This window comes from Pristis pectinata, chromosome 21 (genome assembly GCF_009764475.1).
Source record: "Pristis pectinata isolate sPriPec2 chromosome 21, sPriPec2.1.pri, whole genome shotgun sequence".
Lineage (NCBI taxonomy): Eukaryota > Metazoa > Chordata > Chondrichthyes > Rhinopristiformes > Pristidae > Pristis > Pristis pectinata.
The window spans coordinates 32450611-32465194 of NC_067425.1; the positions used below are offsets into that span (position 1 = coordinate 32450611).

Sequence of the window (14584 nt, forward strand, 5' to 3'; positions counted from 1 at the left end):
ATCACTTATTATTTATCTACAGTTCAAGAATGCTTGCTGGCTGACTCTTACCTATTTTTATTGAACTGAATGGCAAATTCAGCCATGTGTTGTAAGGCCTTATTTGTGAAATTCATTTCCATGTAGATGTGACCCTGCCTTCGAGAAAAGGTGCCAGCAATTTCCAAACCTTTGGCCTTCACTGCAGGTAACCATACCTAGGGGGAAAAAAAAACAAATTTAAGATTTAAGCTCTACATAGGACAACAAAGATACAATCAGAGAAACGAAAGGACTGTAGATACTGGAATCTAGATGAAAAAACAAGTGATGCTGGAGGAACTCAGCAGGTCAGGCAGCATCCGTGGAGAAAAACAGACAGTCAATGTTTCAGGTCAGGACCTGAAGAAGAGTCCTGACCCGAAACATTGACTGGCTGTTTTTCTCCACGGATGCTGCCTGCCTGCTGAGTTCCTCCAGCATCATCTTGTCTTTTCAATAAGGATACAATCAACTGATTCATCAACCATGTGAAAAATCAAAAAAAAAACTGCAGATGCTGGAAATCTAAAATAAAAACAGAAAATACTGGAAATATGCAGGAAAACCTTTGAGCATTCTGACGAAGGGTCTTCAACCTAAAACATTAACTATTTCTCTTCCCATAGATGCAGCCTAAGCTGTTGAATGTTTCTAGAATTTTATGTTTTTATTTTAGATTCATCAAGCTGCTGACATGAAGTAGGGTTTTAATGTGCTCATTTGTCTGTACCAAACATCGCTTTAGTCTGCTCATCTCTCCACAACATTTAATTTAAATAAATTTTGTATTTGCTCATTTTACATTTCTATATTAAATTTTAGATTACATTTTATCCACTTTAGAAGAACTCAGTCTCAACAGACTCTCAAACAGATGACAAGGTGACCATTCCTGTACAGCTAGAAAACACTATTTGATCTCTGTGAGGATATATGTCAATCGTTTTCCATCTTCACACTTAATCCGGTGTTCCCACTGCACCTATCTTTCAGGCATGGTTAAGTCAGCTTTCTAAATCGTGCTGAATTATGGATTGTGCCCATAGGCAATAAACTGGGAATGAATTGAACTTATAATACTTAAACTATTTGGCAAGGACAACTTTTATAAATTACATATAAGAATGAAGAGTTGGCATTTATTTTTGTGGATTTGGGGCATCCCAAGTGTTTATATCTAATGGAGTACTTTTGAAGCGTAGTCACTGATGTAAAGTAGGAAACATGACAAAAAGTAAACAATGTGATTTTAATTGAGGGATAAATATTGACCAGGTCACAGGAAAGAATGCATCTGCTCTTTTTAAGTGGTCATGGCACAACTTGTACAAAGCACAAGTTAGACCACTGTTGGAGTACCATGCCTAATTCTAGTCATCACACTATTAAAGATATGAAAAGTGCAACAAATAACTCAAAGCTTATTTTTAAATGTAAAGCTAGCAAATTTTTCAAAACACAGTGGGTAATAATATTAAATATTAATAAGGACAGGAGCATTATACCAGGTATTGTCTAAAGGCATCATTATGTTATTAAAATGTAGTTTGAGAGACTCTGTACATTTCTTTGAGATGGAAGAGTACAAACGTAAGGCTTTTAGAACTATTTTTAGGTCAGGGCCCAAAAGGGCCAAAATTATATTTCTGTCAACAGGTAAATCAGGGCTACTGCTGCTATGCAGTGACTTCAAATGGTGTACAAGTAGCATCTGTCATCAGTTGTGAAAAATGTTCCATCTCACATAAAAGGCCCACTCAAGCAAGTCGTAACAGTGAAGGTTGAGGATTGCTTTTGACGTTAAAGGGTCTGACTTAATTGGGTTAGGGTTGGATGTTCATTTTTCAGAAAGTTTTGTCTCTTAACTTTTCTCTTCTTCTCAACCACCTCTTCATCTTCCACGTCTACTGCAGATACCTCACCAATTTTCTAATCATTTGTCTGAAAACCCCTGCCCTTGATTTTCCCTCTAACTTCCCCCCACCACCACACCACGTCTTCATCCTCTCTTTGACACCAACATGCTTATACACCCAGCCCCTCTAAGATCTCAATCTTCTCTCTGATCCCCCTAATCCCTCACCTCCAGGTCTATCATCCAGCTGTCCCAACATTTTCTTTGGGTCTTTTACCCTCTCCCTGACCTCCGGCACAGTAGCCCTGCTGCCTCAGAACTCCAGTGACCAGGGTTAAATCCTGACCTCTGGTGCTGTCTGGGTGGAGTTTGCACGTTCTCCCTGTGGCCCACAGATTTCCTCTGCATGCTCCAGTTTCCCCACACATCTTAATATTTTAACTGCCACTGAATATTGCTCCTACTGAGTGGTAGGATCAGAGAGTGGGGGAATTGATGGGAATATGGGAAGATTAAAAAATGGAACTAGTGTAAATGGATACTTGACGGTCAGCATGGACTCTGTGAGCCAAAGGGCCCGTTGTCGTGCTGTATGACTATGGCTCTTATCCCGTCCACGACCACTAGGTCACTATTTTCCCTTACCCATTTCTCCCAAGTGTCAATCCTTCTCTGAACCCTCTTCCCCAGATTCACCCCCTCTTGCTTTGGCCCTCCACCTGAACTCTTCCATTGTTGAGGGTGGAGCAGCCAGAGGAAACTCCCCCATCTTGTTTGTAGTAAAGTATCCGATCCTTGAACATTCAAGGCACCAAGCCAAATGAGTGCCACAGTGGGGGCTTCCCTGCTCACTGTAGGTCAAATCACTGTATCTTACTCAAGCGAGATAAGAGCCCTGTTAATTTTAGCAGGCCAGTTAGTAGCTGGACTTGTCTACTTTCATTTTAGAAAATACTACAAATGGTATTAATTAGAAGCCTTCCCATGTCAATTAAAGGTAGATAGGTTTTGGGAGCCACATCATTAAAAGGTCAAAAACAAAACAGAGTGCACCATGAGCACAATGGTGCAGCAGTTAGTGCTGCTGCTTCACAGCTCTGACAACCTGGACACTATTCTGACCTCAGGTAGCATCCATGTGATGGCATCAGTTTCCAGCAGCGTTCCGGTTTTTCTCCCACATCCCAAAGATGTGCTAATAGCTTAAATGGCTACTCTAAAGTAAATCTTAGTGTAGGTACGTGGCAAAAGAGTTGATAGGCATGAAACAGGTAATAAGCTATAGGACTACAGGGAAATTAGGAGAGGGGGAATGGAATGATGGGATAGCTCTTCTGGGGGGACTGAATGACCTCTTTCTGTGTCACAATAGGTTAATTAGTTACAGAAGTACACCAGTTCCAATACTTCCAAGGGTACATAAATTGCTTGTTGGAGCCAACTGTACAAATTAGGGTTCCAATGACCAAAAATGGGGTTTTACGGAGAACTGATACGCTGGCATGGACTTCTAATTCAACATAAACATACAAAAAGGTGGAAACTTGCATTAAGCTCTGAAGCACCTTGTATAAAACTTTCCAAACTTCAGGAGCTATTGTACAAATGGAGATTAAATTCTATTTCGTAGTAAATATTTCACTCAGAGTAGTTGTTTCAGACAGGCTAGTAAGGTAAACACCTGTTAAAATGTGAGGATCTTCTTCTATCCTTATCTGATATAACTGATAAAATCAAAGACAGCTCCACATTTGTTCTGTACCATGAAGATTAGGTAGTCACTTACAGCTTTTGGTGCAACATAGCCTCCCGCTGCCATTCCCATTCCAGTTGACAGCTCGAACAGATCGCTCAGACCACTGCTTGACATAGCAGGAGTTGGAGATGGGCCAAAAGTAGCTGGTACTGAAGAGGGTATAAAGCTTTGACCAACCTGCAATGAAAATAAATTAGGAAAATTATTCAACAAGGGAGTGCTTTCATTGTAAGCAAAGCTGCACACCCAATTATTCCCATTACAAAATGAGAAAAGATAGGTTGACCTTTTTAAATAGATATTTTACACGCACACCTTTGCACATTAGTATGTCTTGTTATTGGCCTCTATGGCATTTGAATCAAATTCACATGAAACAGCTCAACAGGAAGATTTTTAATAAATATGAATATTCATTTTGTTGAATTGGGAAGACAGCAATCACTTGCAGTCACATTGTTTTTTTTAAATGATATTATGCAGAATTAAAAAGGACTGTAGAATATATAGAAGTATCAGCTATAATTTAGTATTGACATTTCTGACGGTACCCATGAAAGGGTTTGCTAATGTTTTTTGATTTGATATGATTTCTACTGTAAGTCAAACTGCAATTACTTGTTGCCATATAGTTTCAGTTCCATATATAGTGAAGTTAAATAAGTGTCAGAGATGGAAGAGAACACCAGGTAATGCTGATAGGACTAGATGAAGAGGGATGGGAGGAGGCTTATATCAGGCAAAAAGCATCTGAGTCAGTGAACAGTTTCTCTACCATACAGTCTGTACAATACAAACAACTATGTGATGCATTTTATTGCTTTCCCCTTGTTTTATGATGAATGAGTGCAGAGAAAGAACATCTGACAAGATCCCCTTTCCTAATTACTATCTGGTTACTCCTGTAAGATTGGAGCATGCAGAACCTGTCCACAGTCAACTGATGCTCACACTGGAAGACTGGGCACTTGGGTAAACTACCAGTGGAGTAGGGTGGAGATGCTCATGGAATCACACTGCAGCAAAAGCCTCTTTTAAATTTCACTTCTTGAAAATAAGAAATCAGCACAAATTTCAAATATAATCCATCCATGCCTTTGAAGAAAACTCACCGCTGGACTCCCACCAGTGGGCCCACCAAGATCTCCTCCAAGCTGAAAGATATAGAATACAAAGAGCCAGGGTCAATGGGACCAAAGATTTTAAATAAGCAGGAACATATATCAAGAAAAAAACAAGTGGTGAAGGGAGGAAACCATTCATGAGCAAATTAATAAAATGAGCACTTTCATATCCTGATCAATTTAATTTTACCTCAAATCAAGAGATAATGGAAAATCTGCTTGAAATGAGTTTATACTCATCTACTTTTAAGAGGGGGAGTTACAATTTTGTTATAGGGTCTCCATAGTTAAGCCTTCAGTAAGATTCAAGGAGGAAATAAGAAGAAGCAGGTAGCACTTCTAGCAAGCTCGTCAATAGAGTTGACCAGACACAAAGATGATTATAATCATTTGGGAATAAGAGAGATGGGATTTCAAAAAAAGACCAATATCAAGGATGGTTTACTTTTAATGAATTGAAATGTGATCAATGCAGCGTTCGTGTGCACTTACTCCTTAAATGTTGACACACATATTCAATTGGATTATTAGCTTCTGCTGCAATCAATTCCTCAACAAACCTCACAAAAAGCAATTGAATACTGCAGCCAGCCTGCATCTAGATTCCAAAACATGAGATAGTTCTGACATGACGATAATCATTGATTTAATTTCCAAGGATTGAAGTAGGATATTTATATTGCTTTGTACATGTGAAGGTTGCAAAATATTTACATTCACCAGGATACTCAGTGCAACAGGCCACATTATTTAGTTAGATACAAATGCATCCAACTCTTATGCTGCCCATGGTCATTCATTTTGAGCAATTTTAGAAGAGATTCCTCATTCTGATGGTTATCACCAGACCTAATTACTTCATTCTACTGATTTCCTGGCCAACTTTTCATCTTCCACCCTTTGAAAACTTCAGTTCATCCAAAATTCTTGCACCAAGTCCTGGTCCTCCACTGACCTGCATAATCTTCAGTTCAGCAAATCCTTACATTTAAAATGGTCAATCTTTTTTTTAAAACAATCTTATGATTTGATTTTTGTAACCTCCTCTAGCCTTAAAACTCTGAAAGCATGGGATTCCTCTGATTCTGGTTTCTTGCACTTCTACAATTCCCTGTGCCTCAGTATCACTCCTTCAACTTCCGAAGTTCTGGAATTCTCTCACTAAACCTCTCCTGCTTGTCACCTTGCACTCTCCTCCTTTGACATACTTCTTAAGACCCCACTCTTTAATCAGGCTTATAAAAATCAATCCTAATATCTTGTTATGTAGGTCAATCTCTGAAAATGCTCCCACATTTTGATATATTAAAGCCAACATATTATTGTTAATGCTATTAAGTATCCCAAGCAAATGAGAAGAGTTCCCAGGTCAGTTTGACCAGGGAAGAGAAAATAGCATGAAAATTGATCTTTGCAATTCTGTGATAACAAGTTAAAATTAAACAAGGATTCTCTCTAAATTCATTGCTTAATCCAATGACTCCTATGGCAGTCCAGTGTGTTGACAGCACGTGCACACTTAGCTATGATGTGGTTCATTGTTGAGTACATACATGAAGATCCAGAACAATCATAATGAAAGAAAACAGAAAACGCTCAGAATGTCAGGCAGCAACTGTGCAGAAAGAAACAGAGATAACTCTGCAGGCCAATGCCTTCCACCACCATTTTGATGAAAGATCATTCACTGAAAAGTTAACACCATCTTTCTCTCTCCACAATGCTCTTTGACCTGCTGAATATTTGCAGATTTCAACAACAAATAGTGCAGTAAAACTCTGATAATGTCACACTTGGGACCTCGGTGGTGCCGGAATGGCAGGTTTTCTGAACTATTGGATGTTATTCTGGTAAATCCCCCAACACACTTAATCCACCAGTGAGAGAGAACACGGTAAATGGGGACCCAGTGAACTGAGGGGGAGCGCAGCAAACAAGGGCCCAGCTTAGTTGAGAGGGAGCATGGCAAACCAGATGCTGAACCATCGGGATTGCCAAACAGTCGTATAGTGAATAATAGGAATCTTACTGTATTTTGCTTTTGTATTATTTCTTCCTCCTTCATGTTTATCTAGTCTTCCCTTAAATAAATCTATAGGGCATGAATTAAGTTTGCTTTAATATCTGGTCTACACAAACTCCAGAATAAGACTGAATTCGTGTGAATGAAGACTGTGATTTTACCAGATGCAAACTGAAATCACAATGGTTATGATGTGAAAGCAAATCCTCCACAAAAGAGATACCTACAGCTACTGAAACACAATGAGTGCTCTATTTTTAATGAGAAGAAGAAAATAGGAAAAGACTTGCTTTTGTATGTCTAACAGCTTAATGAAATCCCAAATATTATATTTATTATTCCATGTTAAAGAAGCCTGGGCCCAATGTGACTCATCCAATCAATGTTACATTACAGATGATCAGATGTCGATAAATACATTTCTCATGATGTGTGTTCAGGAACTCTGGTAAGAGATGAAGGCTATTAGCAGAGAACAGTGATGTACATCAATGACATGAGATCACAATTGATCAAAGGTGCTTATAAATGGATAGGATCACTTGGTCCCAATTGCTCCACAGAATGAACATTTCAAAGCCATCTATCAGAAGCGACCAAAAAGGCAGCATCTACTACATCACAATTTTGCACCATTCTGTTAGTGACACCAGATATACAAAGTAAATTGTGTAAAGAGCCATTACAGGGCTTAATTCAGGTGTAAGTGGACTTCTCCCTCTACTCCGAAGTCAGGCACTATCAAACCAAAGATCTTTAGAGACTAGGCTTACATGCACATAGCATTTTATGCACATTAACCTCTATCATCAATTTAATAATAAAAAATGGCAGAATCTAATGGGTTGGAGAAGTTCTATAAAAACATTAGAGACATTAAACAACAACTTACATTTATTCATCACAATTATAGTAAAACAATCCTTGGATCTACGCAGAAGCATTATTGAACATAAGACACAACCACGAATGGAGATATTATGACAGGTGACCAAAAAAAAACTGGTCAAAGATCTGGACTTTAAGGGGAGTGTAGGAGAGGGGATTAAGGACCTAGGCAGCTGATAGTACAGTTGGTGAAGCAATGAAAAGTATGCAGCCCAAGGGACTAGAATTGGAATAGTGCAGAGATCTGAGGGTATTAGGGTTGGAGAAAAGTACAGAGTTTGGGAAGGGCGAGACCATGGAGGGATTTGAAAACAAGGTCAACATCTTTAAATCTCAGCATTGCAAGACTGAGTGCCAATTTCAGTCAGTAAGCATAAGGATTATGGATGAACAGGACTTGATGTGAGAGGATACAATTAACAGTTTTGGGTGAATTCCATTGTATGGAGGAAGACATTGTATGTGATGTTGACCAAGTATTTGAATACTTAACCCAAATCCATAGTTAACAACTGCATGGGTGAAGGTCTCGGTAACACAAGCTGTTGCAGGGCCAGAGATAAGTGATATTTCAGGGGTGGAAGTAGGCAAGCATAGAGACGACATGCAGAAGATCAGCTCAATGATGACCTTGCAAAGTCGTAATCATGAACATTTGGAAACTAGTTGGGAGAGGTGTAAACAGACTTGTCAAGCAGCACCTGACACAGTCTTACTCTTAGAATCATAACCTGTAGCTGACATACCAAACTCCTCTACCATAATCCCAGGGCACGTGCTGTTTCACCTGCACAAGAGATCCATGAGAGGTGGTGGGACTGTGGTATACAATCAACATTGACTGTGAACCCCACACAATCTCATAGTACAAGGTTAAATATCACCTAGCAATCTTCCTGCTGATTATCACCTTCTATCCTCTCCCTGATGATGAATCAGTCTCCTCCATGTTGAATGGAACTTGGAAGATGCACAGAATAGAAAGGGCATCAAGTGTACTCTGGGCAGGGAGAGCAATGCCCACATAAAGTGCTAACTTGGCAGTACTGAAAAGGCCATGTCCAAAAGAACACAGCTGCCGGAAGGGATCTGCTGCATGTGATGAGCGAACCAATGGGAGTCACAGACCCACTTGACCACCTGCTCATTGATCTGCTGGTCGTAGATGTATTTGTTCATTGGCTCAAGCAACAACAACAATCCTTGTAAACCCTAAGCCCAGTCTTCATTCCAAGTATATTCTTTATTGTGTTACGTGGCACCATCATGCTAAATGGATAGAGTCTAAACTTATTTGGCAGCTCAAAACTAAGCATCATTGGGGCACTGAGCAGCAGCAGAATTGTATTCTACTAAAATCTGTAACTTCATGGCCCCAACACATATTTCACTCTACTGGACCAGGGGACAAGATCATGGCGAGGAAGGGCAACACAGGTATATCTAAAACTGAGGTGCACCTTGTCAATGGTAACATAGAACTACATGGGTGCTATGTACCAGAAACAGCACACAATAGGCCAAGCTGAGTTATCTCAAAACCCAGGGGTCATTTCAAAGCTCTGTTGTCCTGTAACATTTAGTTGTGAATGATGATGGTTAACAACAAAGATCCAACAGGAGGCAGCAGTTCGAAGAGGGCTGTATTGTGGAGCTCAAGGCTAACCATCCTCATCCAGAACTACCAAACGGACCAGGCTGGGCTTCCTCCTGAGGTCCCCACCATAACAGAGACCAGTCTTTGGCCAATTCAAATGATATGAATAAATGGATGAGAATAATAGATGCAGCAAAGATTCTGTGACCAGATAATATTTTGGCTCTGGTGCTGAAGACTTGCTCCAGAACTGGCTACTAGTATAGCCAAGCTACTCCAGTACAGTTACAACACTGGCATCGATCAAACAAAGTAAAACATTGCTCAAGTATGTCGCATTCACAAAAAGCAGGGCAAATATAAACTTGCTGATTACCGCCCCATCAGTCTAACCTGGTCATCAGCTATGAAAGATATTGTGGGCCATGCTCTCAAGCAGCACTTGCCTATTCACCAATGCTCACATAAATAAAATGATTGCCATTATTGGAGGCCAATCACCTCAGCACCATGAAGTCACAGCAGGAATTCTACAGGATATTATCCTAGTCCCAATCATCTTCAACTGCTTCATCAATGACCTCCCATTTTATTTTATAGTGAGGATGTTGTAGATAATTGCACAATATTCATTTCCATTCATAACTACTTAACAAAAAATGAAGCATACCTAGATACAGCAAGATCTAAACATTCAGGCATAGATTAATAAGTGACAAGTAACATTCGTGTCACAAAAGCATCAGTCAATGAAAATCTCCAAAACAAGAGAGCCTTATCACCTAATCCTTGATATTTAATGGCATTATCATCATCAAATCCCCCATCATTATTCTGGAGGAAATCACAGGATGCAACTTGACCAGACATATAAATATTTTGGCTACAAGAATAGGTCAGAGGCTGGGAATACTGCAGCAAATGACTCAATACTTGACCACCTTAAGCTTTTCTATCATCTACACAAGTCGAGAATGTGATGAAATACTTTCCACTTGTTTGAACGTACAGCTGCAAAAATATTCAAGACGCAAACAACACCCAATAAAAAAAACAGCCTACTTGATTAGCATTCACAATGCACCCATGAGTATTTAATTTCTCCATTACCTGTGCAGCATCTATAAGATGCACTGCAGAAACGTTGCCTATATTTCTTCTACAGCACCATCTAAACCCACAATCTCTATCATATAGGACAAAGGCAGCAGATGCATTGGAACACCCCCATCTGTAGGCATACTTCCATCAATGGCTTGAAAATATACCACTAGCATTTCATTGTTGCTGGTCCAAATCCTCCCCAACAATACCATAGAGATATCTGGACCCGAGGACTGCAGTTGTTCAAGGTGATGATGTAACCCAACCTTCTCAAAAGCAATTCAGGGTGGGTAGTAACTGGTGGTCTTACCAGCAGCATACTCAATCCCTAATGTAATTAAGGAACTAGAATGGCAAGATTATGAAGAGTCTTGCCTGGATGAGTACAGTTCCAAAAACCCTCAAGAAACTTAACATCAGAGATGTAGCAACATACCAAAAACATTTACTTCCTCCACTACCAGCTACCTTGCGTATCATCTACAAAACACTTTGCAGCAAATTCATGCATCTTCAGTGGAACTCCCAAAGCTACAACCTCCAACATTTAGAAGGACAAGGCTGCCAACGACATGAAAATACATTCAATTTCCCCTTCAAATCACATGCCAGCTTGACTTCCAAACATGCATAACTATCCCTTCATCATCATTGAATCAAAGTGCTGGAACTTCCCACATAACAGCAAAGTGGGAGTGCTTTCAGTAAGTTGACTGCAATGGTTCAAGATGATGAGTCATCACCACCTTCTCAAAGGCAAATGAAATGGACAATAAATGAAGAACGAGGAATACCCGAAAGAGGCGAAAGGAAAAGTGATGAGTGGGCAAAAATATGGGAAAAGGAAGCAAAATGGCCTGGTGCAGCAACCCAAATCTTCACATGAAGGAACTTATGGCAGCTCGTTACATAACCTAAAATTATCAGGATATTTTTGTCCTTGTAATAAACAAGGAATAATGAGGAGACACCAAGGAGTTTAAAGCTAAAGCCAGAGGTTCTTGAATAAATAATGTTCATGCAGATAGAACAGAGTCAGCCTGGAGCAACAAGAAACTAATGTTCAGGGTTCAGAGACAGAATGTAGAAGGAAAGCAATTCTGAAGGTTGTTTAAAGGGTAACAAACCAGATCGAGATGTCTGAAGGTATTTTTGTAGCAATAATGGCCAGGAGGTGTGCAGGATCCATTGTAAAGTGACAAGGTTTAGTGGCGCCACCATATGATCCAGATAGTAAGATGGATTTTGGCCAAGGAAATCAACTTCTGGCCAGCACGTATACAATCAAGAGAAACTGAAAATCTAGGAGAACTAGTATAAGCTCTGCAATGAATACAAGAGGTGGGACTGGGTACTAAGCTCTAAGTTTTGCTGTAAACAACTATTCTGTTGCTTATGACAAACAACAGAAACATCAGCTGAGTTTTACACTGTAGTCTAACAGAGTGGTGATCTCAATATTCAGAATAGAACTAGATATTAGAATGAAGGATCGATGATATTTTTGGATTACAATGAACTGAGTGGCCTTCTCTTGTGCTTTATTTTTCAAATGTGCATCAGAATATAGGGTCAGCAACGAACCCAAATTGCTTGTGAGATGTAGTTGTTCAACGTGCTTGCAGCTGCATATATTTTATAGAAACAGGATATACAATGGGCATTTCCACACAACGAGGATACTTGTGCCCTGGACAGTACAAGTCATAAATTCCCATGGCATACAAGAAACAAGGACACAGACCAGATGCCCTCCCAAAATCACAGTAACTAGCTTTGGTACATTCTGCACTGGTTGATTGTATTTACAGACTAAAATGCCAATTACTGTAGTGTACAAACAGCCCAAAAAGCCTCAAAGAGTGATAGTCCTCACAGAGATGAGGAGAATTTCTTCTCTCAGAAGGTTGTGAATCTTTAGAATTCCTTATTCTGGAGAACAGTGGAGGCTGAACCATGACTATATTCATGACTGAGAGAGATTTTTGGACTATGGAAGAGCCAAGGGTTATGGAACAGGCAGAAAATAGAACGGAGATCATGATCTCATCGAATGTGAATATTCTTGAGGGTCCAAATGGCTGACTATTTCTTTATGTTCTTATGTTAATATGGCATGTAAAGTCAAGAGTTCAAACTGGAACTAGTATTGGAGTAAAACTCTGCAGAAATCAGCTCTATGTTTTCACTGATGTCTTGATGAAAGAGACCCCACACTTACATTTATACCACCTTACACAAGTTTAAATTTCAATCAATCAAACATGACCTACAGATTAAAATATAGTTCATAAATTTAGTTCACATAAGTTAAAATACTCTTTCATGAATTGATTAGCTTGCATGACATGCTTTCAGTGGATATGAGGCAGACCATTCTTATTCCCATAATTTTCAATGACCTTGCCTCCTGAATTCAGTCAGGCCCATTTGATTACTATCTTTCAGTGGGAAACAGGATTTTAATGCTTGTCCTCTCTGCGACTACTTTTCTACACTGAGAACAAAAAGTGTGCTGATATTGTTGTGCACCTCTAATTTCTCTGTCCCGTTGACACAGTAAACTGTAGGCTGCATCACAACCTACAACACGAAGTTAATTCTGTAAAATATTATTGATAGTAAGGTGGATCCTCAGGCTATGGGATGATATCGATAAATTGGTAAGATGGACAGCAGAGCAATGACAGATGGAATTTAATCTTGATGAGTGTAAGGTGAAACATTTTAGGAGGATCAATAGGCTGGGACGTGGTCAAGGAAAAATAGGGCCCCAGGGAGTTCTAAGGAACAGAGGGACCTTGACATGTGCATCAAAGGACTCCTTTGCAGGTGACAGAACAGGTAAGAGGTTAAACAGGTAGATGGGATACTTGCCTTCGTTAGCCAGGGCACAGAGATTATGCTACATGCATATAAAATATTTAGGCTACAGATAGAGCACTGTGTGTATTTCTGGTCTCCACACTATAGGAAGGATGTGATTGCACTGGAGAGGATGCAGAGGAGATGCACCAGGGTGCTACTGGGGATAAAGCACTTCAGTTATGAGGAATGATTAGATAGGCTGGGTTTGCTTCCCTTGGAGCACTGAAGGTTGAGGGGGGGGGGGGGGATATGACTGAGATGTACAAAATTATGAGGGGCATAGAAAGGGTAAATAGTAAGTAACCTTTCTTCACAACAGAGATGTCTAAAAGCAGAGGACATGGATTTAGGGTCAGTGGTAAGAGGTTCAGAGGTGATCTGGAGGAGGAAATTTTTCACCCAGAGAGTGGTTGGAATATGGAACACACTTCCTAGGAGAGTGGTGGAGGCAGAGACCCTCACAACATTAAAGTATCTAGATGAGCATTTGAATCACTACGGCAAGGCGACTATGGACCAAGCACTGGAAAATGGGATTCATGTGGATAGATGTTCGGTGGTCAGCGTGAACATGGTGGGCCAAGGGGACTGCTACTGTGCTTTATGACTCTAAAGCAGCACTGAACTTATCATGAATGTGTGGGACAACCTCTCTTTTACAACAATAATAGATCCACAAAATCACCTATCCAATCTCTCTCTTCAGTGACAGCTAGTGAGAAGTAAAACAACAGAAAAGGTGAGGAGGGAAAAGGACAGAAGAGGAAAGGAGAAATGCTTGAGTGGGAATAAAGAAGGTAATACAGCCACAGGTTCAACAGCTGTAGCAACATGAAAAGCCAGGTGCCAAAAGAAAAAGAATGTGTCTGTAATCTATTGCATCATTCATAATTAGAGGGTACAAGTTTAAAACAGAGATGAGGAGAAATTTCTTTAGCCAGAGGGTGGTGAATTTGTGGAATTCCTTGCCAGGTACAGCAGTGGAGGTCAGATCATTGGTGTTGTTTAAGGAAGAGATAGATAGATATCTAAATAGTTGGGGTATCAAGGGATATGGGGATAAGGCCGGAAATTGGGGTTAGAATAGTGTGTTTTTTTTGGGCCCTCCCCCCACCCCCAATTTCTCATTTCTTTTTCTTTTTTTTCCCTTTTCCTTGGTCTGCTCCCTTGTCTTGTGATCTTGTGAACTACTTAATTGTTTGCATCAAAATTTAAACGTAAGGACATGAGGAACCTCTCAAAAATCCAAAACTGACTTCTTGCACTAACTTCCCATTCCCATTTTCTCTACAGTTAATGCCCCAAACCCAATCCATAGCTACAGGGAATTGCACCAAGTTTCCCTGAT

The 14584-nt window shown here is 39.9% G+C and overlaps 1 protein-coding gene across 3 annotated transcripts in view; it reads right to left on the reverse strand.

Moving 5' to 3' along the window:
- Positions 1-14584, reverse strand: part of ap2b1 (adaptor related protein complex 2 subunit beta 1) — a 209460-nt gene that overhangs the window by 101192 nt on the left and 93684 nt on the right. For all 3 annotated transcript variants that reach the window (XM_052035359.1, XM_052035361.1, XM_052035360.1), the window contains 3 exons: positions 4745-4786; positions 3663-3809; positions 52-197 (listed from right to left, as the gene is read on the reverse strand). In XM_052035359.1, the coding sequence (XP_051891319.1) occupies positions 52-197; positions 3663-3809; positions 4745-4786 (335 nt within the window). The remainder of the gene's footprint in view (positions 1-51; positions 198-3662; positions 3810-4744; positions 4787-14584) is intronic.